The following is a 26559-nucleotide window of genomic DNA, read 5'->3' on the forward strand; positions in this document are numbered from 1 at the left end:
CTCCAAAAAGAAGACACAAAATTCTCTAAGACAGATGAATACCCATTCCAAGCCAGTGCTGTCCTCCCATCTCAGCCTGCACTTGGGAAACCAGCTGGTAAGTCAGGGTGCTCTGGGAGCAAAGGCAGGGAGCAGCCCTGGCTGCCAAGACAGCCTGCAGCTGATCTCAGGCTGCTAACCCAGGTGACAGCCCTTCCTGCCATTTAACCCATGAAGTAACTCAGGTCTTCCAAGCTAGGCACACCCGCCTTTCTCATTTTGCCTTCTGCAAGGGAGAGTTACATGAGAAATGGCCAAAGCTCAAAGAATATTGAAGGAATTTGGGACCTTTTGGTGAGAAGCATCTTGCAATGTCTAGGAAATGCTATCAGTAATACTACCCAAGATCCAAAATACCTGAAAAGCCTTGGGAAATTTGAGTACAGATATCTCTACCCTGAAACAAAACAAAACAAAACAATACTACACAGTGAAAATAGAAATAACAGAGGGTAGAAAAGGGAAGAAAATTGGGCAATTTGTGCGTATCAGGAAAGCAGCAGCATGAGAAGATGGAGAGGAAGGGGAGGAAAGGGACAGCAACCTGTAAGGCACCTGCTGCTCACTATGCTTGGCCTCAACCACCGCAGCAAGGCTTAAAAATCTGCTGTCTCTGTTCCTGCAAAGCTGAAACACTTTCAAAAAACTCTTTTAAAATAAATTAATCAAACTGTAGAAGTGCCATGCTTCCTAAGTAATCTGATTCCAAATGTTTCCATTGCCCTACAAAGAAACATAGGGTCACCTGAGTGTGCCATAACTTCAAAGTCTAGCATGAATGTACCTGACACCACTGCCACACAAAAAGACTCGGGTTATAGATTTTTGCCATTCTTTTAAACACATTATCAATATAGCCACTGAACAGGTACAGCGTATAGCAAGTAAAAACTTTCACTGAGAGGTAAAAGTAACACAAAATCAATCACTCAGCACATACAGCAAGGTTATTCTCAGTCTTGCAAGCTGTCCTGTCTACATTTTTATGCAGCACTCCAGCAACTCATCAGAATTCCAGCAAGAAACTTTTCACTTCATCTTAAAAGCAATTTCTGGACTATTTTTTAAAGTCAGAAATTGAAAATAAGACAGAGATATATTAAATACAACAGTAGAGTTTGAAAATGACTGATAACAAACAGAGCCCTTCTAGGCTCGGAAGCAGCAACTTTTTCTATTTCTACTTTCCTAAAGTTTTAAAAATCATAGAATCATTAAGGTTGGAAAAGACCAAGAGGATCATCCTGTCCAACCACCAACCCATCCCCACCATGCCCACTAACCGCGTTCCTCAGTGCCACATCCACACATTTCTTGAACGCCTCCAGCAATGGTGACTCCACCACCTCCCTGGGCAGCCTGTGCCACTGTCTCACCACTCTTTCTGAGAAGAAATTGTTCCTAGCACCCAACCTGAACCACCCCTGGCGCAATGGATTTAGTGGGGAAAACAAAATACTTATAAATAAGTATCTTGTTACCTGGAGTTTAAATTGCAGTAGATCGGTACTTCCTACTACTAATTAGCTGTGGCTGCTTCTTCCATTTTCTTTGGGAGGCAGGAAGGGTGTTTTGTCTTATTTTAAAAATATATATATATCAATATATATAATCCTTTAACATATGACAGATAATCCAGGAATTACAGGCTTTCCATTTTTTTTTTTTCTACTTGAAATGCTTGTTCTTGCTTTAATTCAGTTTTTGACACTGTGAGGTACAGGTTTTGCTGTTTAGTACTTTAAAGTTGAAGGTAGAACTACTACTACTACTACTACACACACACACACACACACACACACACAAAGATGAAGAAGAAGGAAAAACACAAGTACATCACAAACTTAGAAGACTGGAAGTACAATAAGAAATCAAAATTGGAAATGTAATTGCGATGGCAAGAGAAAACAGAACTCTTGGGGCATTTCCACTGGTTCTCCAATAGCTCAGCTCAGTTTTCAGAAGGTTTGATGACTATGGCAGCCATAATGAATGCTTCTTCTCAAAGAGACAAAATGAACAAGATTTCTTCATATGAAGAAATCATTTCATTTTCAGTGTGTTTCTTCAATTCATATGGACATGCAACATATCACAGAAGATGCTACCAAACCAAAAGCAGTCCCACAGTCAAGAGAAAGCCATTATCCCGGAAGCTCAAAGCCAAGAAGTAACACTTGGGATAAGATATTAGGCTGGTGGAGCTTCCTATCTCCTATTGTCTTTCTGTGCCAAATCCACTGGGACTCTACATAAAAAAAAAAAGTCACACATGCGCACAAAAAAAACCCCATAATCTTTAGTAAAGTTGGATTTTAAAAACTGCATTAAAAATAATAATTGAAAAAACTCCTTTTCCTCCAGTTCAAAATTGAAGGTTATAATCTGCTGAAATTAAAAGCAGTATGAAAGCGATCACAGAAGACATGCTTACGTTTTCTTTGTTAACCTACTAACACATGCAGTAGTCAGTGCACAGGGAGGCCTGGTTTGAGAACTTTTCAACTGAATTCAGATTAACACTCATGAAGCCAATTGTTTAAAAATAAATTGTCTTGCTCTAAAGGACAGTCATGAAGCAGTCATTGGTAAGTAGTTGAGAGCAGAATGTTACCTGCAGAAGCTTTATTACTGGAAGTGACTCATTGAAGAGAGGAGCTCCAGCTGAATCCAGCTATTATCTGTTTTTGCAAGACAGCAGCAATAAGACAAAACAGCACGCAGTCAGAAAGGAGGCCTATTTGGCCAGTCCCTTCCACGTAGAAGAATACATGAAAAACAAGGAGAACAGTGGAGGTTGAACAAGGTCTTTCTCATTAGCACATGCTGCTTTACAATGACAGGATACAAACAGGTAGATAGGTGTGGTCCACAACTACCATTTACGTTATGCTTTCACTTGTCTACTTTGACTGGTGTTGTTTTGGTCCAAAAGCTGAATATTCTTCCATGTTTGGTGCCCATGGGAAAAAAGACTGATTTTCCTGCAGGTCCTTCAGCGCCCACGAGCATCGAATACGGCATGGTGCTTTTACAGGCTTTTGCAAATTGACCATAAAGTAGGAAAAAAGTATTCATTTCTTAAAGGTTCTAAATCTCCATCCTTGGCATTGTAGCACAAGCGCAGCTGAGATGCAGAGAGACTTAACTGGTAGAACGCTGTTTCAGGATGGCTCTCAGAGAAGATCCTTGGCCTGCACATTCTTAACACAAGCAGCCACAATCCTGGTGGATCTGTCCCTTTTCAAAGTGCAGCACAGAGTCTGAGAACAATTTCAAGAAATACAATCTCTCTTTATGTTCATTAGTGCTCATTGGTCTGCAGCAGCTCTGTTTTGAAGTCTTAGCAATGCCCGGCTAGGCCTGCAAGGACAGCACTCCCCACAAGACTGTTTTCCTCAGTTCTCTTTTGCCAGAGTAAGGCAGAAGTGCTTATCAGCAGTCTTTCCAGAGATGTGATGTGCCAGTTTAGGTGGATATATCTTCAGTCCTTCCAGGTAGGTAGTTGGAGCCTGCCTGCTGGATATACCAACCAGCGACTGGTAGAAAATCTGAGGTGTCTTCTTCATTCCTTCAGATCTCCATCTTGCCAGCTTTGACAAATGAGAAGCAAGCGATCTTCAATTTCTGCCTGTCCTAGAAATTCCCCAACTCCTTGTCAGCAGTGGAAGTTCCAATTTCAAAATGACTTGCAGGCTCTAAGTTTCTCTCAGCTAGATGAGAGATTTTCAGCCACGCTTATCCAGAATGAGGGAAAAATGACATTTTACATCAAAGACCCGTAATACATGCTTTGGTTTTGTCCACAACATGAGAAAGAAATCCCTCTTCTGGTTGATTTGCATATGGGTTCACTGGCAAAACGTTCCAGAAGGATGTGCTGAGTCTTGTCCTTAAATGTGCAAACTTGAGAGTGCCAGCTTTGGAAATACATTACAAAGCCCGATCCGTTTGTTCTGTTTGCCTGTGACTCACATCAGCTAAAGAAAAATAGCTGAAAATGAAAGTGTAGAGGAAAAGCCCACGCTAAAACAATTTACTGAAAGTGACAACGCTTTCAGTATTGTGTTTCAGTATCATATTTTAGTAGTTGACATTAATCATTAATTTGCACGCTAGGGTCTGGTTGGGGCTGAAGAGTGATGTATTTCAGCCCAAGTGACAGATGTGGAGTTGCCAGCTTTTCAATCCCCTCCCACAGCTCCTAAGGCAGAGCATGCAGGTTATGGAGCTGTAACCAGCCAAAAACAACCTCAGTGTAAAACAATACTAGCCCTGAGCTACACTGGGAAAGGACTGGCTTACAGCTGTAGAAAATGCAGGAGAAACACACAGAGATGGACCAGCAGGTACTTAGCTTCAGTGCACCAAGCAACTCTTGGAAGAACGCGGCCTGTTACACACTGCACTTCAGGTCAGTCCAATTGCTCCATGCCTTGCACTGTACTCAAAGAATTTCCCCCTGCTTAGATTACCCAAGGATAGTATTTATCATCTGTAATCAGATTACAGAAGAGTTTCTAAGTGCACACTGGACTTGTAAAAAGAAGATTTTGGACTTGCACAATGAACAGACTTCAGAACTGGGTGGGGAAAGCTTGTACAAACAGTTCAGAGGGTGCTCCTGAGAACATGCCTCATTTGGATTCACAAAGCAATACTTCCTTCAGGCCATGCACAAGGCTTTTTTTTTTTCCTTTAAAAGCAACTTTCCGGTACATTTACAATGCATACAAAATTTGTTGATTTATCTGTACCTGCAATGAGCACAACAAGCTCTTTTTATGTTTGTGTGTGGCATTTCCTCCTAAGAAAAGACTAGTTATGATAATTCAGCACAAGGTGAAAACACTCACCTAACTAGGGCTATCAAGTTTCTGAGTTGGGTTTGTGCATCTATAAACTACCAGTGGCTTCCTGCAGTAGCATGAATCTAAGACGTCCCATTGATTTATAACATTAGAACACCCCCAGTCTTTTATCTGCTCACTGCAGGGACACCCACATCCATCCTTGTTCAGGTGGTGCACGAGTCAGATCAACGCCAGCAAAAACAGAGAGAAACGTCCCTTTTTCCCAACCACATCCCTGCACATTTGTGACAAGAAGCCAGCTGTGACCACAGCCAAGGAAGGACAGAGAAATTCACCTGTTCTTACCTATCTGAATGCTCGGTGACATGGTTGGTACAAAATTCTGCAGGCAGCAAGGAGGATGTGGAATGGAAAAGCGTAAGCAGACTGCAGAGTTGCGTGAGCTCCTTCTTCAGAGAAGCAACATGACCAGCGCTTCCCTCGAGGTGACACGCAGCACATACAGAGCACAGAAGTCTCACAGGATGTTCTTCATCCATGTGCAGACCTCAGACCTCCTGCATGAGGCCTTGTAACACCCAAAGACTGGTTAGGGTCTGTGCTGTTTTTTCTTGAGATCCATCAGGAAGATCAGTGCACCTCAGCAATAAACCAAACTACAAATAAAAACACATGATGAGGAGGAATGCTGACAACAAACTGCACAGAATCTATGTGACAAAACCAATAATGTGTTATGAAGGTAGGCGTGTGAATTGTGGAGCAATAAATGTTCCACCCTAAAACCAGAAAAACCTCCTTCTCCAGAGGGCGTTCAGTGCAGCTAAACTAGGCTCTTGTTCCAATGGCTCCAGCAAGAAGTTTCTATTTCTTCCTTTCTCAAATAAAACACTGACGAAAAAGAGGAAGTCCAGCCTTGGGAAACTGAAGGCAGCCTCTATGATCTGAGACTTACTCTGGCACTGTCACATCCCAGTGCACAATTGCTTTATTGTTTCCCCACTCTTACCCCATAGACACTAGCAGCACAGACATTATATGTAGCAACACAGACACTACAGTGCAGCATTAGTGATCCCAGGGCAACACAGGTACAAATCAGTGGTGTATCACATCTACAAACCCTCCCCATAAAGCTTTCAAAAATAAATAACGCATCATAACCAAAAGAAAAAGATTGAGAATTTTATTTGTACTTAGCACACACAGGAAAGATCAAAACAAATATTAAAAGACAGTATTTGTAAACAAATATACTTTACAAAAAGATATACACTATCAAATTTGCTCTGAAAAAAATTCATGGTTATAGCTGTTTATAAATGTCTATTTAATCAAAATCAAGTTTAAAAATTACTTCACTTTCAAATACCCCAAATAAAGATTTATTCATTCTGACAACTTCAGAGAGACCACAGATGTAAGGCCGAATAAAACACGTGAGTGAAGATGGCACTATGATTCCCAGTTAAAAAAAAAAATAAATCGGCAAGTGATCAAAATGCCAGCCAGTCTATTTAAAGAACTAGGTTTGTAAAATATATATTCAACTTTTCAAATGTCTACCTTAAAAAAATAGAGCTATTTTACTGGATCGTCCTCCTCTTGTCCTGTGCAATCTACTGCAGGGAGTCGGCTTTAGCGGAGGGCGGGACTAGATGGCCTCCAGAGGTCCCTTCCAACCCCTACGATTCCGTGATTCTGTGTGATAAGCTGTGGTCTTGAATCCATGCAGTGAAGAGTTATCAGTAGGTAGCTTTATGCAACTGTGTCGTTCACTTTTGTAGTCACATTTAAAATAACAAGACAGCAGCACCCTTTTAGCAAGGATTCATTTTTAACATTCTTGCATGTATAGCAGCAGGTATGGTTTTGGGGGATGCTATTTATATAATCACTTAGTCAAAAAGTGAAACTCATACCCTATAAACTTTATTACAGTGTTCTTTCCCAGTGTTCTTTGTTTCCAAAGTTAGGCAAGCACCTCTAATTCTGCTGTAGAATACAAAAATTAAAAGCAAAAGACACCCAAACCTACGACTACCTCAGCAGGCTCCCTTTGGTGGCGTGCCTTAAGTCATTTTAATTGCCAGCGTGAAATCTGATTTCTCTTTTTTTCTCCCTCCAGTCTCCTGATATTTGCACATCAACTAAAAGACAAAATTTCTCCAACTTCATCTATTAATTTGAGTCAAAAGAAACAAGTTAATAAAAATCATTAAGGCTGGAATGGCTGACCTTCAACAGCAGGCAGAGGATCACAGATTCAAAAAGTAACGTAGAACATAAATCCCCAGAAATATTCCCGTTCCTGGGACACTGAAAATTCTCACCAGCTTTCATAAAGGCTTTTTCAAGATTTTTTTTTTTTTTTTTTTTACAATGACATGGAAAATACTTTTCCCAAGAATGTCCATGAACACTAAACAAGGATGGATGTACATGAAAAGATGTACGTAAAAAGACACACACTTTACGCACAATACACTTTGAACATACTGCAGACAGACAAGGACCATGGAATGCAATGATCATCTAAGATGGCAGGTGAAATGAAGATGACTTTTTCAGAGAGTCGTCATGAGTTTATCTTGGTACACCATACTTTGGACTTCTCCTAAATTCTTCTGGTTCTGTTCTTGAATATATCGTAAACTGCTGTCCTCTCCACTTGTGGGGGGCTTCCAATATGGCCTGTCATCATGATAGGATGGCCTGTACCATTTGCACAGGTATTGGTTAGTGAGAGATGGAAGTAAACTTATGAGTGCTACACAGCAACATGAGTTCATCCAGCAAATGCTAAGCATGCATACATTGTGATGGACAGCTACCACAAAGGGAAGAAAACGGTGACAAGTTTCATAAGAATCTATTGATGCAATTGGGAATCTTTAATTCACTTCAAAGGGCCTTGAATTAGAGCTAAGCCATTTAAAATCTCTGTTTTCAAGTGTTGTGCACCAATGCTCCTGAATCCCAGAGAGATGGTGGGGCCATAGGAAAGCATACATGAGTACAACAAACAAGTAAAATAAATCATGCAAAAAGCTGAACTCATGAAAAAAAATATCCCTAAGGACTAAAAAAAATTAAGACAGACAATGCTATTAAGAATGAAAATTGCTCTTTCATAAATATTGCCACTCACTCACCACTGGTGCAGTTAGTTATACCAAGCAGCCAGTACAATACAGCCCATTCTGTTAAGATGAATACCTAGAGCCTTATAGGTAGTACAGGTATTTATGTAGGACTATGTGCTGGAACTTGCAGAAGTTGGAGAAGAATATTTTTTCCTTGTTTGTTCTTTGCTTACTGGTACTTAGAGATATTAACCTCAACCAATTCTACAGTCTCTCCTGAATCATTTAGAAAAACAGAACAAGATATTCTAAAATCACAACTGTTAATTGGAATGAATTTTCTCACAGGATGGAACACTTTGTTAAATGCAAGCTAATTTCATTTAAAGGACTTTACTATGAAAACAGAGACAATTCCACATATTATTTAACAAATATTTTGTAGAAATATTTCTACAATTTTTTAGACAATAAATAACTATGAAGAAATATATAAAAGCAGTATTGCATGTTTAGTTTCACTTCAACCTATAGCCCATTCTAGACTTGCATGGCCAACCGAAAAAATCTCATGCACCTGTGTTTTGATCTCAGATTCACAGTCAAATGAATTAAACGTTCTCAAATAAGGCCAGCCGAGATGTTAAATGTCCAGCTCCACTGCTCTGACTCCCAATTAAAATAACTTGAAGCTTCCACATTAACCACACATTTAAACATTTGTACCAGATTGAAACAAAAATTCTAAGCACCTTTTCTAATGAGTTTACAGGAGAGCATTTAAGCATCCTTTTAGAATTACAAGCCTAGATATAAAAATGTCATTGTTTATATTTCACTGGCCTTAATCTTTGCCCAGGCAGCAGAGGGTGTGAAGGGGGGGCGGGGAGGAGACTGTCTACATGCTTTATAGTACATTACTGCGCTTATTTCAATATTGCTCTGCTCCAGGGTTAACTATTTGGCTTTAAAATGCATCATAAGCAATGAAATCTTTAGGATGAAAATAAATAAATAAATAAATCAGCAAAATCTCAAATGACTTATAAAATTATTACCTTCTATCAATACTTTCTCTTTTGGCAACGTAAAATTGGATATTGGATATTTAAAATCACAAACAAAAGTCTGGACGTGAAAACCCTAAAGCCAGGAAGGATCTTAAACACAAAGTACAGGCAAAGTGAATTATTCAATTTAAACAGTCTTCTGTTTCTGGCATAATTTTAATGTCTGCTTTACCACTTTACACCAGGAATTCTGAGATGACAATGAGCATGCCTGCTAATCTGCCTAATAAATACTTGCCTTTTTCCTGCATTCTCAGATTCAAACTCAAGCTAAATTGTCTTTTCATCCATTTTAAGCTCATCTTTATTACCAGCGCCCACCCACACCAAGCACAAAGTCTAGCTATCTGATGTAAGCACACAGAAATTAAAAGGTAAAATCAACAGGAGTAAAAATGAGGGTGTTGGTATTTTTCATACAAGATGGTAAGTATTTGCAAAAAATCCTGAACAACCTAGAAAGGTTACTCTTTATTAGGACAAAATAGCAGCTGACTTTTAACACATATACATGCACAGACACATATCTACCGTCAGCTGTGTGCCTCCACCTGTGCATTCCACCAAGATGGTTCAAGCCTAGATTGAATTTCTTCCAAAATTTATTTTCACTTCATTTTTTCCCATTAGTAGTTTGCTACAAGGTAGCACAACAGGCATATTTTTGTGATATAGTTCTAAAAAATTCAAAGTTCTAAAATAATTGCACTAATATCAGTAAAGAGTCTGATATTATTCCATGTACACATTATTTTTCCATGTATAATTCAGAAAAAAAATGAAAAAAAAAAGTTCTGTAATGCAAGAAGCTCTTCACTCATTTGTATTTCTAATTCCTATTTGCTTTTCACATGCAAAAAATCACCTGACATGTCCACCAAAGCTTCATACTGACAGATTAGGAAAGAAGTAATCTTTTCTATGAAGGCTGCTTACCTTACATTCACAGGCGTATGTGGATGCCAGTGTGGCTGAGCAGGATGTATATTAGGATGATACTGTGGCTGCAAGTGAAAACATTAAACCTGGTTAATAAAATCATATAAAAACTCCTTGGTAATTTCATTTTCCTACTTTTTCTCGAGCCATGAGGAACATGCTACCTGTGAGCCCTAAAAAATCCACTGTTTCAGACCTTCTTCCATGCCATTTAGCACACATACAAGACCTCTTAATGGTAAGCTTGCCCATTAGGACATACGCATGGACAAATGCAAAGAAAATTGCTTTTCTGTTTGAGTGACAACCTGGCACATCCAGTGCTTCACATAGAAAACACATCAGAATGCTCAGCTTTAATCAAAGGTGGAGAGTGAGAAAGGTTATTACAGTAGATGCCTTCAGAAGGTCACCTATCATTGGTGACAGCATTTCTCTCTCACACCCATGAAGTCTTGAAGAGAAACAATGAAATAAAATCACTGGTGAGGCTTTTAATAAAAACAAGCATTCCATTCTCATGCATGCACTCAGCTTGAATGAAAGCATGGCTTGCTTTGTCAGTAGCACAGATTACTATCACAGATGAAAACTGGGTAAGGTTTTTCCATCAAAGCTTATAAAGGAGGGCGTTTAAAAAAAAAAACAACACAAACACATATGAACAATCAACAACAATAAAACACACACAGAAAAACACCACCACAAACATCTGACCAGCAATGAGCTCATTAAGTGTTGTTATGGAGGAGATAATCGCAATTTTGAACTTGGGAGAGCTCCTCCTGTGTCAGATGCTTTTCTACACAAAAGCGTTGCTTACAAAGCAGTCTCCAAGAATGCATCATATGCACAGTCCCATAGTCTTTAACCTATGATCTCACAGAAAGGGAAGCAAAAGAGGATGGCAAATTGAGTGTAATCAGCATGCAGAGCATCCAAGAAGACAAGGGAAACAAGATAGAGAAGTCCCTTCACTTTGTGTGGAATTCCCAATCTAATGCTGCAAATTTATGAATCCATTCCAGCGGTAGGAAAGGGAGCAAAGCAATTGTCATAATTATAGACCAGAAAAACTATTGGCCACTAAGTAAGAGCATTTTAGAAGTAAATACTTTGCTCAACAATATTTATGCTTACCTGGTAGTTGTGGACTTCAGGAGTATTTTTAGCACTGAGGGGGAAAGAAAAATAGCTTTTATATAATAAATACCGACAAAACCCAAAGGTATACAGAACATTTCATTTTCATTAGTACTTAAAACATTATAGTTCTGAATCTATAAGTATCCAATGGAAGGTCTGTTCCTGTTGGAATGCTTCTAAGTCTACTTAAGATCAGTCAGTCACTAGAGCAAGGATTCTGAGCAACTGAGGAACCATTATTCTTATTTGTGTTTCACTCAGTTGCACAGCCAAAACAGTTCACTTGCACTAACAAGTTACAACTTTTTATAAAAATATCCACGTCACAATTTCCTATAGCTCTGGGCTCTACTCTTCAAGGAAGTATTATAGTGAATTAAAACTAGGACATCAGTAGTTTATTCAAGATATAAACCACAGCAACAGGAACAAATAATGCTAGGTGAACTAGAATAACAGCAATGAGCAGGAAGGAAATGTGCTTTACTTTAAACTGATCTCAAATAAAAACACCTTAAAAATGAAAGCACTTGAAGTCTCACAGTCTGTCCCCAAGAAGAAACTGGGACAGATTCCCAAGCAATTTGTCCTACACCAGAGAACGAGTGTCAACAAATCCTGGCGCAGAAATGTTCTTCAGAATCCCTTTTGCCATACAACAGCTACTTGTAGGTAGAGAGAACTTGAGAATCACTTACCACAGTTGTGCTGCTTTCACAGGATTGTTTGCTTAAAAAAAAAAAAAACAAAAAAAAAACCCACCATAAGACATTTTACAGTTATCACCACTGCGATGTTACACAGAATCATAGAATCTCTAAGGTTGGAAAAGATCCACAGGATCATCCAGTCCAACCATTACATTTACATTACATGCAATACATACATTTACATTACATCCAACCATTACCAATACACCACAGCTTAAGTGAATACAGACATTTGCACAAACGTGTCAGAATCCAAGCACAGTTCTGCACCTTCTAGCAATTTCATTAGTTCATAAAGTATGACGAAGACGCAAATTTCCCTTTGTTTCTGCAAGAGTCAAGATCCAACAAAGATGACTGCAGAAGAGTATTGTTCCCCAATAGCCAGAAGGGGACTTCTCTCAATTTACTATAGCTACAATGTCAGTAACACTGAGTCCTTTGGAAATAAAAAGTTACTTTCCATAGTGATTTTGCATCTCACAGAATCCAGAGTATTCTTGAAATTGGTAACAACCTGAGTATTACTACAATGAAAAAAAAGCTACCAGCTAGGAACATGGGGAAATTCTCTGCGGAGAAGGACGTAGAGGGTCCTGGTGGATGAGAAGCTGGACATGAACCAGCAGCATGCGCCTGCAGCCCAGAAGGCCAACTGTGTTCTGGGCTGTATTAAAAAAGGGGTGGCCAGCAGGGAGAGGGAGGTGATTGTCCCCCTCTACTCAGCTCTTGTGAGGCCCCATCTGCAGTACTGCGTCCAGGCCTGCGGCCCCCAGTACAAGACAGACACAGAGCTCTTGGAATGGGTCCATTGGAGGGTCACTCTAGAGAGCATGCCTACCTGCTGTCCTTTTCACCCCTTTGTACATGAGAAGTTAGAAATAAAAGTGCCCCCATAATACCACAAAGACTTTTAACAGAACTGAGGTTCATATTTCAGGAATGCATAGGAATCCAAAGACATCCTAAGGGAATATCAGCTCATTCTGTTCCACACAGCAACTACTGCACGAGCAGTTCAGTGACCACAGGTACACTTGCCTTTAAATGTCGAATGCCTTCGAGAAGGATATCGCTTGCTGGGCCTTCTTTCAAATGTACTAGTTCTGCGTAATCTTGTCCCATGTGTTGCTTGATACTCTGTCCGTCCACTTAAAATAGAAAAATAAAGTTAACTGCTGTCTTTTGCTGAATGCTGTACCTCCTCCTCTGTAAAACTAATATCTTGCTGTTACTTCACTAAATACCTGAATCTGAAGCGTGATCCCAGCCTTATGAAGTCAGATCTACTAGATTTACTGTTTGCTGGGGCTCGCAGTCTGAAGAAAGCATGATGCTCCACTGCACATTTCCACAAATGTTTGCACGTTTTGGCACTGTCTAACCGGAAAACAAACGTGTGCTCTTGCTCTCTGCCCTAAATGCAGAAACAAAAGCTTTGGAAGTTGGCATGCATGGTATTAGTTACTGTCTGTGGCAAAAAATACAGCCCGATCCAACACTGTGCTGAGCTTCTCGTGTTCTCATCAGTTGAAACACACTCTGCACGTTGTTGGATCAGGCCAAAGAAAGGGCAGAAAGTTACCTGTTCATCATCTTCTACAACCACTAGTGTTAGCTTGCTCTTTTTAAAGTCCATTTTTGTGATTTTAGGCCTAAACACAGAGGAAGCAAACAGAAAATTAATGGAAAAACTGCATTTTGTACTTTAGGACAATTCCCAAAAATATATGAGGGATTTGCAATCCCAGAACACCTCAGAAATTATACTTTTATTGTGATTCCCTGGAAATGTAGCAATATTTCAATAAATATTTCACATTTGCCAGTGGTACTTCCAACCAACCCAATTTACCTTTGGATCTATTATAAACCGGTAGATTCAATCTGCATTACAAAACACAGTAAAGCAGAAAGATTTCAGCATTTAAAGAAAAAAAAAATCTATCTACATATATATATATATATATATAAGAAAGGCAGATTACCAAAAGAATAAGCCTATTTTATTTGCTCCTTCAAAGATCAATATGCCTGTTGGTGTTAGTCCAAGAGCATATTCACAACCATCTCTTCCCTACAAGTAAGCACAGAATCAATAATCAATATGCAATTAGTAGCATACATCTTATACACACTGTATCAAAAGCCATTGGTTTTAATCTATACAATAAGGTTTGCATTTTTTATCATTACAGAGGAGAAGAACATGCATCTGTAGTGGGTGTAAATCAAAGGGTTCTGGCAGCTGCGGGCTGCAGAGCACGCTTTGTGGGAGGAGGCCATATGCTGTCTCAGGCAGCTTTGATACCTGAGGAGCTCAAACATGATACCTAAGGAGCTCTTAAACACTCACAGTCATTTAAGAGCAAGCAATAGCTGCCAGGAGAAGTAGACACACAAAAAAAAATCATGGACTTTGGATAAGTCATGTGTAAAGGGACTTGGCTCGAGATGCACTCCTTGGAAGAGCCTGATCACATAGGAGGAAGAACTTCTGACAGATCATCGCCTCTGGACATCTCACACCATGACAGGGACAAATGCGAGGGACTGGGACCACACAAGGGCAGAGACAACCTTAAGGCACCGTGGCCTATGGATACTCCACACTGGATGAGAGACATCCCTGATTGACTGCAGCTCACAGAGAGCCCATCCCAGAAGAGAGTCAGACGCAATCACAGAAGAGTAGAGGTTGGAAGGGATGCCTGGAGATCATCCAGTCCAACCCCCCCCCCCCCCGGCCAAGGGATGGCCTTGAGGGAATGGTAAGCCTGTGGGCAAACCACACAGCAGAAAATGAGCAGTAACAAGCACACATCAGCAGTGGAGAATGAGAAAGAATCAGGAAGCAGCATGAAGAAACTGTTATGCAGATGACCCCAACCTTGTGACCTGCTTTGGGAGGGATTAAGTATAACCTGCAGGGAAAACAAGGAGAATCGACACTAGGAAGAGGCGAAGAGATTTGCTAGACTGAAGGATATGGTAGCCTAGGGAATACGGAGGGAAGGTGATCGTATTTCTGTCAATGTTTATTTTATTGTCTTTTTTTCTCCTCAGTAACCAAACTGGTAATCAAAACTTGGTGTTAATTAGCAGTATATTAAGTTACATTCCCAGAGTTTATTATGTTTTGCATGAAACAGCATCTCCCTTTAATTTTCTGACCCCATCTTAATAAAACAAAGTACAACATGTACCTTACCTTAACTACATGCATATCTACACCGTACATTTCTAGCCATTTGGCTTTGTTCAAGTAGCACAGTTCAGCCTGTGCTGGGCTCTTTCCCCTAAGAGCATAAAAATTATTTTAGATTACAGAACAAAATTAATGCCTGCTTTAGAAATTAATTTCTTTTCCCTACCTCCTTGTCTTTGAACACTCAATTTTAATGACAGTAAAGGAATTTCAAGGTTAGCTAATGCTTTTACCATGTTCCCTCTAAATGAAAATAAATCAGTGATAAAAACTTAAAAGATTTACAATTGCCAATAAGCATAAGAATTCAGCTAGGGATTACCAAGATGTACCGTATTTATTAAAAGAAAGAAAAAGCTTTTGCTACTACCCTGAACACAAAACTTTGAGAGCGTGTGCATGAAAGAGAATTATTTCTGACAGTACCAAATTAATAATAAAAAAAGAATCAGACTGCATAAACTGTTACAGAATGATGAAAAGACAAACAAAAAAAAAACCTAACTCCACCAGCCTTCTCTAAGCTAAATCTATTTCTTTCTGAGGATGGGGAGGAGGTTTCTGTCTAGTGTACAGTTTCAATACTGAAGCACAGTTGCTACTTTATGTTTGCTAATGGGGTACTTACTAACATAGTTGACTTTGGAAGAAAAGAAAACAACCTATTGCTAGAAGCCATTCCCAAGCAGGTATCCTACCTGCACTCTTTCCATTTCTGGAAGATGTCAAATTCCATTGCTTCAGTCTGGTTTGGTGCAAACCGGAATTCAGACACAAGTTCTGGTGTGTGCTCTGGGTGTTCACACTCTCCCAGTTCAGCTGTAATTAATCAGTTGGAAAGTTAAAAACAAAGATCACGGTATGTTGTACAAGAATATACTTCTGCTGATGTTGTAAAATAAAAACAAACAAACAAAAAAACATCTCAAAATCAAAATGCATTCTAACATTTAAGAGTTGCAGCCACTTCTCTGGATTTTGAGGTACTTCAAAGAAATTAAGTTTCTCTTAAAATCAAAATATCAGTACACTACTATTTCAGAGAAGGTTATTTTGAAGTCTTTTCTCACTGTAATGAGGTCATACTTTTCATTCCAAAACATTCTATAGCTTGCTTTGTTAGATTACTGTAGTAGTCCAAACAGTGAGACAATATCTAGTCTTAAGAAATCAGTGATAAAGTTTTTATGTTTGCTTTAAATCATCATGATGGTGTAATATTCAGATTAAGCTATTTTTAAGGAAAGAAATGGTGAAGCATCAATGTAACTGAAGTATCACTTCCTGTTGACTTATTTAGGAACTGCTACAATTTTTTCTAGGAGCTGAACACTTGTAAACTCTACTGAGCTCAGCAGGAGATACAAGTGTTGAGGTAAGTTCTGCTCCTAGACCCTGTAAGGTACATAAAGAGGCCGTAATGTCACTGCTTCAGCTCCGAGACACAAACACCAATGGCAAATGCGTTTTTCAGCATGGAATCACAAAATGGCCCAGGTTGGAAGGCACCTCAAGCATCATGAAGATCCAACCCCTCTGCCACAAGCAGGGCCACCAATTTCCATGTTTAATACTAGACCAGGCTGTCCAGGGCCCCATCCAACCTGACCTTGAACACCTCCAGGGATGGGGCATCCACAGCCTTTCTGGACAGCCTGTTCCAGCACCTCACCACTCTCATAGTAAAGAACTTCCCCTGACATCCAACCTAAATCTTCCCTCCCTCAACTGAATACCATTTCCCCTGGTCCTGCTATTATCCACCCTTTCAAAGAATTGACTCCCCTCCTGTTTATAGTCTTCCTTTAAGTACTGTGAGGCTGCAATGAGGTCACCCTGCAGTCTTCTATTCTCCAGGCTGAACAAGCCCAGCTCCCTCAGCCTGTAAATACCATGTCACCTGATACGTGTTGTGATTACAAACGAGTGCTTTGGAAGTCAGCATCTCTTTACTGTTACTACTACAAGAAAGAAGATGGAGGAAAATGAAAGCCTTTGAAGGAAACAGTTTTATTGCTTCAGGGCAGTTTTACACCTAACTGATGCAAAAAATTCATAACCAAGATTCATAAATCATTAATTCACTCTCAGTCTTCAAAAATGCTGAGCAGGTTATATTAAAATGTAATAAGTTATTTTCAAAATGCAATCTGTTAACTACTGCCTTGCACAATTATTATTATTACTATTATTTGTCTTCAACAGTATTATTTTATGATTAGCTACAGTATTCTTAGATGTACATCTTTGGCAGAGATACTTCTGCTCTGCTGCTGTTTTATCTAAGTTGGGAGCCTACTTAACAGTTGTTGCAAAGAATTACTGGCAGTCCAGCCTCCAGAACCCAAGAGAGGAACTACAAGAAACACATCAGTAAGAAGGACTTCAGGGAAGAAAACAACAACAACTAGCTAGAAAAAGCCTGTCTGTCTTTGGAGGTCCTGGTGGATGATAAATTCAATGAGTGAACAGTATGCTGATATGGTAAAGAAAGTCAACAAGATCCTGGGTTGCATCAGCAAAGGCATGACCAGCAGAGATAAGGGAGTGATTACTGAGCTCTGCTCAGCATTTATCAGGCCACACCTAGAACACCGTGCTCCATTTTTGTCCCCACTGTACAAAAAAGATATGGACAGGCTGGAGAAGAGCCAAAGAACGACAACTAAGATGATCAAAGAACTGGAAAGCCTGCCATATGAGCAAAGGCTGGGGGAACTGGGTTTGCTCAATCTGGAGAAAAGGTGGCTCAGTAGAGACCTTAACACCATGTTCCAGTATTTAAAGAGTGGTTAGAAAGAGGACAGACTTCCTTTTTATAAGAAGCCAAATGGAAAAGGTAAGGGGAAACAGGTACAAGTTGGAGACCACGGGAAATTCCAATGGTATTTAAGAGTGACATTTTTTTATTCTTAGAACAATCAATCTTTGGAATAGCCTCCCCAGGGATGAGGTGGATTCTCCAGCACCTGAAATTTTTAAGGTTCAGCTCCACAGAGTACTAGACACTCTTGTCCAGCCCTGCTTGTACCATGATGACCTCAAGAGATGGACCAGTTGATCTCAGAGACCCCTTCCAACTTGGGCTTTTCTAAGATTCAAAGAGTTGCATTGGCTCCCTGCAGAGGGGATGGGCAAAAGAAGAAGGGGGAAGTACAGGGTCAGTATGAGGATGCTCTCAGTGACTTTCCTGTAGGAATTAATTTCCTTGAATGCCTGGCGCAGCAGCACAATTATTTTTCAAAACAGGCAGAGCAGAGAGAGGTGCTTTGTGACAGTATCATGCTTTAGCACGTCCCCTCCTCTGTTTGTTTGTTTGTTTTCTAGGAGGGTCTGAGAAAATGTTTTCCTTGGAGTTTATTTAGTACTTTCCAAAGTAGATGTGGTTAAATACAAAAAGCATTCATGACTAATGAGATAGTTAGAAACTTATTCTACCAATGCTGATTCAAGTTTCTTTGATTACAATTGCTATGTGGATAACCATTAAGTGAAGCATGTGAGTATGAATCTGCTTTACAAATTATGCCATACTGCAAATTGACATTGTCTTCTAGAGAATTCCTTCACAGGACAGGTAACAAAGCAATTTATGTTTAAAAGATGGTTCATACAAAACACCAATGTATGAAGCTGTTTTTGCTTGAGACAAAGAAAGAACTAACATAACAGAACAATCTCCTCTATGAGGAAAACATAATGAAGTTTAAAGCTGTCCCATAAAGAGAAAAAGCCTTTCTTTCAGAGAGTTTAGAGCTCCTATTTCTAAAAAGCCTTTTAGCTTTTTCCTCAATTTAAAGAAAGCCACACTAAGGGGAAGATTAGATTTTTCATGGTAAGAGTAGCCTATGAGGACAGAATAATCACTTGACATTTCTTTAAGCTATTCTGCTTAATTAAAAGCTTCCAATATCAATAAAAAGGTAATAAATGTGAAACAGAAATGCTAATTATAGCATATGCCAGCAGATATAGTAAATTTGTTGCAATAGCTAAAATATTTTTGGAGAAACGTATTGCAATGATATTGAAATAGTGGAAAACAAGCAGTAGAAAAGTATAAAAACATCAACAAAATTTAGGTATGTTCCCACAAACAGTGTAAAGAAGTATTAGTTTTGATGCCTAATTGGAGACATTTTAAATACCTACATTCCACAAATGGATGATTAATGGCTCTTTATTACATTTACATAGTAATCGCAGGTGTTAATTACTACCCAAAATGTTGAGGCATCAAGCTATCTATTCTTTGCTTGGTTCTCCTTGCTTAGACCAGGGGTGAGCTTACCGTTGTTTTTATCTGTCAAAATGGAAGCAATTAATCAAACATGGGCTGCCAGATTTTCTCCATCTTAAAAATACACATGGAGTTTGCCCGCAGTAGTTCTTTGCGCAACTAACAATCAGAGCTGTCCCAGACAGGTGCAAATGGAAACCAAGACATAACCCACTGCCGTAAGATTTACACCTGTTGCTGTCTGGAAATGAATTCCCTGTTTTAACTGTCAAGTCCGTCTAGAACCAGTGAGTTATCTTCATTGTCGTTTGAAACTAAGAGGCTCTGCCTTAAAACTCTATATGCCATTGCCAGCCACTAGCAGAATAAGAACAGTATTTTTTACTTCAACTTGTTTTGCTGCTTATAAGTCTAGGATGATCCAGATCACAACGCTATTTTAGAAAAAAAATGAATTCTGAGCTTCATTACACACGTTTCCTCTCTATCTGCATAACAAATAACCACAAATGGAGAGAGTATTTGTAAAAGTGTGTTTCACTACTGTAGGAAAAAAATCTTGTAGCCCTTGCTTCTGTTACAGAAGTAATTTTAGTTCTTACCCTTCCATAATACTCCCTCTTCTTCAGTGTGTGCTATTCCGTCTCTTGTGCTATAACCATCTCCTGTTCCACATACTGCAGAGGACTTCTCTTAAGTACTGGTCAGACAATAGGAAGCTGATGTTCAAGTCTACACCGGTATGGGCCAGCATACCATAATGTGTATGCTGACAGGCCAGCTTCTCTTCAGGCTGAACAACACTGTGCACACACCACACTTTCTCCATCACTAGGAAACTATTTGGGTTTCTAACTCCCTGCTCACCAAGTTTCCATGAAATCTTTGCTCATGCCTTTGAGGCTCCTTACCCAAGATGTGCCAACCTGGGCTAATAGAGCTCAGAAGTTACAAACTGAAGGAATGCACAAAAGAGATCTCCCTGAAATTCTTCTCCTCAAGTAAAGGAATGCCATCAAAATATTGCCAGTGAAAACTCATTAGTAACAAAGACTGAAAAGAACACCAGTAGGTGAGTGTTTTAAAATACGTAAAGACAAATCACTTAGAAAAGACTGCATACCTTGAAGACACAGAGCTGCTAGTTCAACAGCCGTTTCATAAGGGCATTTCAGTCTTAAAAACAAAACAAACAAAAAAAAAATCAAGCTATAAAAATAATGTATTTTTATTCTCAGTGACTTCTTGCTACTAAAAGGTACTCTGAGAGATGAATTGAACACATTAACTTCCACTAGATCACTTAAACCACAAACTACTAGCGATATAAATAATCTAAGATTAATTTTACTTGCATATGATTATTCTCTCATTTAGCACGTTCTCAATAGGATGAAACACATTATATGATCAATCATAAAGCAAGTTTGAACTAATAAAAGGCAACCATGTTGTTTTTATTATTTTTTTAATTAAAAACAATATAGAACAGATATGAATTTATTGGCCAGGGTGAGACTGTAAGCATACAAAATTTTTTTTTGAAGACTTCGCTTGCACAAGGTGTACTGCACTTCATCTTTTCTTCCTCTTGTTACCTGTCAGACTGAAAAATATGGCAAGCTAAAGACACAGAAGTCAGGACAGGCTTTGTCCTCTTCATATATTTCTGTCAGCTGGTCAATCTCTAAAAGGTTTTTACCCATTTCATTTTTCAGTAATGTAGTCATAATGCACATCATATGTTTCTGTATTCTAAAGGAAGATGCATATAGAACTCATAGATGCATACAGCCTGTGCAAGAATACCATGAAGAACAAGAAAGATCAAACAGTTAAAGAAAAAATTCAAATCACCAAGAGATTAACTAAAGGATCACCAAGAGATAAATGTTTTAAATTACAGCTGCAAGAGCAGAGAGGTACTTACTTCCCTGAAAGAATGTCTTGTCGGAGCTGTAATACAAACAGGTACCTGACAAATAAAAACACAAAGTCAAAAGTCAGTCTTGTGCAGTCTTCCCAGCATCAGTCAGGAAAAATATCCCAACTCACTAAATAGTCATGACACTTTCATTTACTTTCTCTTAAATGGAAGGGGTCTTTGGGGTCACTTAGACATACCTTACCACCTTCAAAGTTCCCCTAGCTTTCACCATAATTAGAAAGAAGGGGCCATTCTTCACCTACTACTTGCACCCAGTACACTGCTCAAGGCAACTCTGTTTAGGTAGCAGTGAAAGACACTGCCCCACTCTGAGCACAAAACAGAGCTATCTAAAAGTTATCGAAACACTGACATTTTCCTGAACTAGGTCTTGCCCAATTCAGGCAAACACTAAACTATGGGACACAAACAAAGGCGAGACTTTCAGGGCTACCTCCTCAGTGAGAGATACAGAACAAAAGGAAAAGTTCAGACTGCATTTTCACTTTAAATATTAGAAAAGTTCTGAACGAGAGAAGCTTGAATTCCATAGAGCCCACACATTTATTTATTAGATGGCCAAGTAGGTATTTACAGCCTGCGAACAGCAGTATTTTAAGCTCCTGTTAATCTTCAGCTCTAGGCGTGCTTCATGTTTCACAGCCACTCAGAGCTGAGGTATGAGGCATGCAGAAGTGCCCCAGGCCACGCAAGAACTCTGTACAGGACAGGATGGCACAAGCAGGCTATGCACTGCTCTGGAAACTGAAGGGTGGGGTTTGCCATGACGAGTGAAACAAGAGAAAAGAGCATGGAGCACTGCTGACAGTCAACCAAGCAGATGCAAACCCATCATCATGAAAGATGCTAGAAAGACAATGTGCCTTGCATCACAGGAGATGTGCTGTGAACGTGATGAAGAATGCATAGCTGGAATCAGGAAGGAGGACAGAACTGAAAAGGAAGATTAAAAATACTTCTTGATGTACAGCGAGATTTATCCAAATTAGTTCCATGTCACATCTCTAATTCACATTCTTGGCTAATATCTGACTTGCCCATCAAATCTGGGTATGTGCATGCATAGATTAAAGACAGACAAGTATATTTCCCGTTCTCACTGTTTTTCCCTGATGATTCGCAATCCTATGAACTCATCTAATTTTGCAATAAAAATCTGGGCAGTAGTTCTCTCAGTGCCAATTCGCCTATACAGTGCTGCAGCTCTGCACTGCTGGGGATAGCTTACTTCTGCTTCTTCTCTGCATGCAAACGGACAAGCATTTGCATCTCAATTGTTGATATTCCAAATCAGCAAAATACCTTAAAAATTCTCCACAAAATACATGTACAGACACATTCCTCTGTTGTTTTTCTACCTTAACTTAATCAAGGTCCCATAAAAGTGACAGCACATGTCTTCCAAAATGCACTGGGCTTCAGTTGTGTTTTCAAATCAGAAAAGGACACAGAGTGGGTGAAGGGTTTCAACACTTCCCCATTACTGTACTAATTATGAAAATGTGATGTTTACAGCTTCACTAGGAACTGGAGCCTACTGAAAAAACAGTCTGCACAAGGAATCTCCAACAACTCCTCTCCCTCTCCAACCAGGCCACTTCATGGTTACTGGTAGTGATCATTTTTCCTCCTCTCTTACTCCTGCTTCGAATAATTCTGAGTATACAGTTGTTAATCTTTACTTCTTACTCCATGTGATACATGGAAAATATGATCCAACCAACATAAAGATTCTTTAAAAAAAAAAAAAGGAGAGAGAGAAAGAAAACCAGCAGCACCCAAAATTACTTTTTCCCAATATAAATGAACAGTAAAATCAATTTTCAGCTCATTTTCATTTTTCTTCCAAAGTTTCGCTGTGGTTTTCTGTCAAATTTATAATTAAAAAAAATAATCATAGCACTGAAAATTTAGCTAATTGAAGTGCTGTTCTAATTAAAACAGTCTTCAGAAATGCTACAAGTTTCAGCAATAATTAGATCACAGAGCAGCAGAGGTTAAAATTTTCAGAGGAAATGTCTTACTTGATCATAGCAGTGATCACATAGCTCAGAAACCCACATCTCACAGTGACTAGGATCATATGCTTCAGAGGATTTTGAAAGAAATCTTGTGGTAGACAGTAATGGGATAATTTGACCACAGGGGAAATTTAATACTTGTCAGATGTATCCTGATATATGAAGACATATCAATTTTCAGAAAATACATATTATTCCTACTAATTTAACTGCATTTTCTCATTAGAGAGGCCCAAAAGTCATCTTGGTTTTTGAACAAAGATCTTATACTCAATTATGTAACTGGCAGGGAGTACTATAAGTTAATTATGTATCGTATATGAATACGCCCTTCTATTGGAATAACACTGCTGCACTAAATTGATAATGGATATTAAGGCCTCCATTGCAGTCTCATAATAAGGTGGTGATGATTAGCTCTTTGATCTTCTTGTCTGAGACTGTGGAAAAAAAAACAAAAACATGGTCGACAGAGCAGATAGGAAAGGAGACAATAAACATAGGGCTGTGGACCTGAGTTTCACGTAAACATCACAGGCACATGAACTAAAACAATCAATGATCTTTAAACATCTTAGCCTGCCTGGGATGATGGTGATTTTTGCCAAGAAAATTAGAAGCTATAGAAAGTGCCCCCATTGTAAGAAAAAGAATAAAGGATTATAAAGGAACGTTAAGATAGATGGTTACCATACAAAGAAGACATAAAGAAATCAGGTACAAAACCCTCTCCTCCAGCTGTGCCTTTCTCAATTTTCAGAGCATCCTCTAGATCACCCCAGGATACTATGAACCAAGCAAGGGTTAGCTCTCATGGCCTAGAAAACAGCCCATCAGATCGAAACAAAAGATCTCCAGGTATTTTAAGAAGTCTTTACACAACATAGACTTCATTTACTTTCTCCACCACAGAGAACTTGTGGGAAAGTGAAAGATTCAACCAGCCAACTGAAGCCATGTATTTCATTTTTCTTTACGAACTTCAGACTTGCTACCACATCTTCTACAGGTGAAGATACTTGGAGAGGTCCTCAGATGTATTTTGGCAGCAAATAAAAAAAAAAAGACATCTCTCTGATAACAGGAAAACAGCTAGGAAGTCAGACAAAATGACCGCTCTTGGTAAGAAAGCTCAAATTGCTGCCTTAAATGACTCCCATGTATTTTAGACATCTAATTTACCCTTCTGCCAGTCACTCATTGAACCACACGTAGAACCTACCTTGTAAACTCCTCATGAAGGTTGTTCGGTTCTGATGAATAGTATTTAATTCGAAAATGCAACGTGTACGGAGGTCCAACTGTATATGCAGAGATTTTAAATGGAGAAAAAAACCCAACAGTTTACACTACTGAAGTTTTGCTAAAGCTGAACAATCACCACCACCCCACAACCGAAAAAACCCAAAATGAAGTATGCTTTTAAATTCTTCAGAGAAGAGAACCAAGTATTTAATGTGATTAAATGTTAGAAGGCATGCAATAATAATTACAAAAATGTAGATGACTACCACACCTTAAGATACCTTAATCATTACTTGATTAAAAAAACAGTACATTTGGGAAACACATTTTTATTCTGAGGTAAATTTCAGATACACTTCCTGCTGCTGAGGGTTGGGGGAAATGGGAGGGAATGAGAGGGAGAGGGCCATGCTTCTTGCTAAAAGGTACAAGCAATTAAAAAACAAATCCAATAGATCAGCTTTCATTAAATGGATACAATTGAATAAGAAAAAGTAAGAGAAATGAGGGGAAAAGTGCCGAAGATGACTCTGAAACACACAGAAACCTAAGAAACACAGAAAGCTAAGAAATTACACGAAGTGAAGATGCAAGCATCATTATTTTCTAGTGCCAGAAGGTGGACACTAGGTCTGATTTTCTGTGTAAATGCACATAATGAAATGTTACTCTACTGAGACCTAATGAGACTGGCCAATGCAGTCTTATCTGCCTAAGCCTCATCTTGTAGGACAACAGTCTGCTATCTTAAGTGCTAGAAAAATGACTATTTTTCACCTTTTTAAAGTTTTCTGTAGCACTACATCAACATGGCATATATGTGCCAATTAATGATTTATTTTTGTAAAAGACTTGATGCCAAAACTCTGATTATTAAAGCTTTGATTTTGTCTCCAAGGATCGCTCCAAGAAGACATAGTAATCTATGTATGGTAGGCTGACAACTGGGCATCGCTGGTAGATCTGCATCAGCAAAATAATGACTCCTACCTGCCCACTGTCAGGGGGCAAAAAAGAGTGCTATGCAACATCTGTCCTGAAAGGGGAACTCTTCCCAAAGCACCGACTGAATGAAAGGTAATGAAACGTATCCTGTCCTGAGACAGATTTTTACAACACTCATCAAGTTACTTTACTCTTCAGGGGTTCCTCAGACCAGGGTTTAGACAATCTGCTTTTAATACAGGCACTTTCAAAATTAAGCACAGACAAAACTGCACCTTAACTGCTTGGAGTTGTTACGGAATTGTAGATTCTCCACATTTAAAGAAAGATCAGGAAAAGTACAAAGAAATTACAGAAAGTGCACCTGGAAGTCACTTTGCTACTTAAGGTAAAGCTGTTTGCAATGCTATGAACAGGTAAGAGAAGGCCAACCAACAAAAAATGACCCACAGCAAGTATCTTTACAATATATTCTAGCAGACTGACACCCCACAGTGTGGAGTGAAAGCAAACTGTCTTTTAAAGGCCTCTGAAGAAGAGCTTCATCAGATTCAAAAATGTTCTGCTTATTCTGACGCTTGTTAGAGAGAAAGGTAAAGCATCACTGAAGCAATCAAGACTGTGGGGTTCTGTAAACAGGTAAACAACTTTCTTGAAAAACACCGTATTTTAATTTCATGGAAGCAGTATTATCAGTTGGCCTATGGCTGTTGCTTACAGGAGTGTATTAACAAAACAGGTTAGTACTGTCCTGTACTGCGCCCAAGCCTGCAACCAAATTGTTAGAGCTGAAGGAGCAACTTGCCCACCTTAGCAAATATCCACAGAAAACTCAATGATGAAACCCAAACTCAACCCCTCTGCTCAAAACTCCCTTTGAAGAAATGCCATGTATTTCTGCTACTTGTAATAAAATGTACAAAAAAAAAAAAAAAGATGGTGAGGTCTACAGAGTAAAATATTTTCCATTTACTCCTTGGAAGGAAAAAAAAAAAAATCACAAAGCAGTGACAGAAACTGAGATATGTGTCCAGGCAACCTGCTTTCACCAATCAGACTAAAATTACCTGGCAACCTAACCCTGCCTCAAACAAACAGGACATATTTAATGAGGGTACAGAAGACTGATCTATTCCTTATAAGTACAC

General features: G+C 39.1%; 1 protein-coding gene across 5 annotated transcripts in view; it reads right to left on the reverse strand.

The window, feature by feature from the left end:
* Positions 1-26559, reverse strand: part of EPB41L4B (erythrocyte membrane protein band 4.1 like 4B) — a 169153-nt gene that overhangs the window by 76838 nt on the left and 65756 nt on the right. For 4 of the 5 annotated variants that reach the window (XM_015282344.4, XM_046935227.1, XM_046935212.1 and 1 more), the window contains exons 4-15: positions 24444-24522; positions 21183-21227; positions 20376-20428; positions 15711-15831; positions 15016-15103; positions 13793-13881; positions 13390-13459; positions 13052-13221; positions 12846-12955; positions 11793-11823; positions 11089-11122; positions 9946-10013 (exon numbers count right to left, since the gene is read on the reverse strand). In XM_015282344.4, coding sequence (XP_015137830.2) covers positions 9946-10013; positions 11089-11122; positions 11793-11823; positions 12846-12955; positions 13052-13221; positions 13390-13459; positions 13793-13881; positions 15016-15103; positions 15711-15831; positions 20376-20428; positions 21183-21227; positions 24444-24522 — 958 coding nt within the window. Of the gene's footprint in view, positions 1-6025; positions 7569-9945; positions 10014-11088; positions 11123-11792; positions 11824-12845; positions 12956-13051; positions 13222-13389; positions 13460-13792; positions 13882-15015; positions 15104-15710; positions 15832-20375; positions 20429-21182; positions 21228-24443; positions 24523-26559 lie in introns of those variants that run through there. The other variant, XM_015282348.4, reaches the window with a different exon arrangement.

This window comes from Gallus gallus, chromosome 2 (assembly GCF_016699485.2).
Source record: "Gallus gallus isolate bGalGal1 chromosome 2, bGalGal1.mat.broiler.GRCg7b, whole genome shotgun sequence".
Lineage (NCBI taxonomy): Eukaryota > Metazoa > Chordata > Aves > Galliformes > Phasianidae > Gallus > Gallus gallus.